The sequence below is a fragment of the Scardinius erythrophthalmus genome (assembly GCF_964197995.2).
Source record: "Scardinius erythrophthalmus genome assembly, chromosome: 9".
Taxonomy (NCBI): Eukaryota; Metazoa; Chordata; class Actinopteri; order Cypriniformes; family Leuciscidae; genus Scardinius; species Scardinius erythrophthalmus.
In genome coordinates, this window is record NC_138229.1 from 41,316,395 (window position 1) to 41,320,152 (window position 3,758).

Below are 3,758 nucleotides of genomic sequence, written 5' to 3' on the forward strand. Positions count from 1 at the left end.
GGTGTTTACAAAAATGTAATTGGATAAACAGATGTATTTCAGTCAGCAAGGCAGAGGTAGCTGGCTAGCTTGTTTGGCTAATGTAATGTTAACCTAAACCTTAACTTCAACAAATTTGATTTAGACATCCAGTTGCGGTTCCCTTTCAGCTCATGAGTTTCGAGATCCTTCCTGGGCCTACATCTAAGCTTGTAAATCGCGGTAGAAAAAGATCTAGCACAGGGCTTGTGTTCTTGCAGTCTTTGTCTTCATGCTCTACTGTGACACTTACTAATTGAACCAAAAGTTAAACAATTTTCTGGTCACTTACTGAGATAGATGTTTAATACACATAAGTAAATATTTTATTACAGACGTTACTCACATTTTTTAAAAATTCTTTATTAAAATTTCTTTATTTCTCCAATTCTTTATTACATTCTATAATATCTTTTCCTTTATGCAAATAAAAGTCATGTGGTAGTTTTAATGCAGTAATTTTTTATGTTAAAAAAGTACATATTTTCAGTTCCTTAACAGCAGAGCAACAAACCAGCTTTATTCAGATTGTGTATCATATTGAGTTTGTTTGATGGTCTTTGCTGTAGAATCTGAAGTTCAGCTGGACTCACTGAAACAGGAAGTAGAAGAGCAGAGGAGACACGAGCAAGAGGAAGCTTCCCTTATACACTCCATCTAATCAAGACAGGAAGGAAATTAGTATTATTAACACTCCACTACTAATACTTAAAATAATATTGATATTAATAGTTATGAAAACTGCATGTTCATTGTTGATCAATTTTTCACTTTTTTTAAAAAAAAAACAATAAAAACTCTTAAAGTACTAGACTAATTCACAAGCTTCTGTTACATTTAGTTTGAGTTCCTGTGGGAACCGGAGCTTCTAACAGATCGATGCAGTGACGCAATTACTTTACCAATCAGCGATCGACTCTTTTACTTAGAAGGCGGGACAGTTTCTCCCATACATAAGTAATAGGAGTGAACTGTCTTTCTAGTCTTTAATATCTAGCTCAGGTGGGTCTAATCCTTTATTAGTCCCACAGTGGAGTTTTTATTTATATTGTTTCAATGTTCAAAGTGATAAACTTTTTTTGTTGTTTTTTTGTAAAAAAATACGTTATGTGTGTATACATCACCTTTTCAAAACACTCAGTAAGTGTTTTGGAACTGACACTACTTGTTGAAGTTAGATTTTCTTTTTTTATTGATAAATTACATTAAGTACTCAACAATCTGTGGTCTCTGTTGTTGTATTTATTGCCTCATAATGCACCACACATTTTTAATAGGAGACCGGTCGGACTGCAGGCAGGCCAATCTAGTACCTGAACTCTTTTACTATAAATGTTCTGATCTGCCTTTGCTTTTTATGTTTTATTTATTATACTTAAAATAAATTTGTAGGCTATATTCGTTTATTTCTTTTTTTTTTTTTTTTCACAAATGTATGACTTTTGGAAGTGTAATTTGATTATATGTAGTTTTAATAAAGTTGAATTAACGAAACCTTCTGTAATTTTTACTCTTCAAAGTGTAGGCTACACTTGCAGGTGTTGATAGCCCCATTAAATAATAATATAAATAATATAATATATAATATAAACAATAAACAATAAAAAGTATATAATTATCTAACAAAATACACCATAAAAAAATATTGTCAGAACGTCATCTCTCAGTTGCTAAATGTGACCCTGGATCACAAAACCAGTCTTATGTTGCACGGGTATATTTGTGGCAATAGCCAACAAAACATTGTATGGGTCAAAAATATAGATTTTTCTTTTATGCCAAAAATCATTAGGATATTAAGTAAAGATCATGTTCCATGAAGATATTTAGTAAATTTCCCACCTTAAATATATAAAACATTTATTTTTGTGAATGGATGCAGCACTATCGCCAATAGAAATGGACAACTTTAAAGGAGATTTTCTCAATATTTTGATTTTTCTGCACCCTCATATTCCAGATTTTCAATAGTTGTATCTCGGCCAAATATTGTCCTATCCTAACCAACCATACATTAATGGAAAGCTTATTTATTCAGCTTTCAGATGATATATAAATCTCAATTTCAAAAAAAATTACACATAAGACTGGTTTTGTGGTCCAGGGTCACAAATGTCGCGCAACAACGTTGCTACAGCCCTGTCGCGTCTTACAATTCTACGTTGTTACAATGTTGCGAGCACGTAGACAACGACGTTGCCATAGCAGAAATGCAAGGTGCCAGAGACATTGCCACAACGTAAATGGGTTTGCTGGGGAGACGGCAAAAACGCGCTGTTTGATTTGTGATCGTGCTGTGCTTATTCCATTCATTCGAGTATCATTCTTACAAGGCTTAAATCGTTTAAATATACATACAATAATATACGATATCATATCGTAGAACATGTAGTAGCCTATTTGAGTTGATATTACTCTTGTCAAGCTCTGATTTCTGAGAGATGCACGCAGACGGATTTACGCTCGTTTAAAGTTCATCACTTCACTCATTATTGCATAGAGATTTTAGATAGAAGGTATTTGGTGCCCATTATATTGAATTATTGTTTGTATAATTTCCTGTGGATGAAAAACTCAAACTGCTAGCGCATGATCAAACAAAGGCCAATACCTGCTGCATTGCAAAGATCAGTGTTACAGCATTTCATAGTCGATGTCCCTGCAGTTATAGTCCCTAGTGCACAGTCAGATGAGCACCCTTTAGTTGTGATGGACACAGCTGTAGCTGTAAAAAAGACATAAATGTCCATATAATTAGATAACAAAACAATTCCAAGATTAGCTGTTAACAAGTATTTCTCTCCAGCAGTATTACTTATACAGCAGATTTCCACATTACACTGGACTTACCGGTAAAACATTTAGAAAGTCCAGCTGCACATGTCTCCTCTTTTGCTGCACAGGAACCCGTCGAATCAGGTGTGCAGGAGTAACACTTGAGAGAATAACCTTACAGACAGAGAGAGACATTGAGTTAGCGCTCTACAGTATGATTAGCAAATAATGCATTTCAATACTTGCTGTTTTCTGTACCTCCAGTGAGAGAAATGACAAGAAGAACGACGGAGACCTGCAGATTCATCTTGTGTCAGGAACTGAGTGACTATACAGAAATAATGCTTCAGTTTCTTTTATATCTGTTCAGAAAGGGGTGGGTTTAGGACTTGTTGTGAACTACTAAGGAACTATAACAGTTACTTAGAAAAGGGAATTTGAAATTAAAGCAGGTTGGGCATAGGCGTAGCCATGGGTGTGCCGGTGCCACCCACAGAGGCACACCTGAAAATGGATGAAGAGGCGCAAAAATTTTTACTTGCCCGGCCAGACAGATTAAAAGTAACTAGGGAAGCATCGTAACCAGCGAGAATGATTCTGATTTTATTATCTACATTCAGTGTTATGAGCAATTGATAGTGTATTTCTGGTAAGGTCGAGTTGTTGAGGCTCGCGCTGCATTTAGTGAGAGAGAATATTATTAAGGGGGGGGGGGGGGGTATATTATAGTAAATTGGGCACCAAATAGTAAGGAAAGTGGGCACCACACAGTCAGCTGTTTATACTTGTTATATATATCGTCGCTGTCCGATGAAAACAGCGTATGTCCATTTTGCCGATTTTGAGATTTTTTGACGGATAGAATGTCCAGGTTCATTTCCGTATACAGTATGCTTCACATATCTAAATGACCAATGAAAAGTTGTGAAATCATGTCATCTGATTTTCACGTATATCCATTTGGT

At 35.3% G+C, this 3,758-nt stretch overlaps 1 protein-coding gene across 1 annotated transcript; it reads right to left on the bottom strand.

Annotated features, from left to right (window-relative positions):
- Window positions 1-447: 447 nt before the first annotated feature.
- On the bottom strand, window positions 448-3,100 carry LOC308695907 (uncharacterized protein; the record flags this gene model as incomplete). Its single annotated transcript, XM_081374168.1, has 4 exons — window positions 448-675; window positions 2,630-2,743; window positions 2,869-2,967; window positions 3,052-3,100. The coding sequence occupies 4 exons, from the start codon at window positions 3,098-3,100 to the stop codon at window positions 608-610; spliced, it is 330 nt and encodes a 109-aa protein (XP_081230294.1). The 3' UTR covers window positions 448-607.
- Window positions 3,101-3,758: the final 658 nt, after the last annotated feature.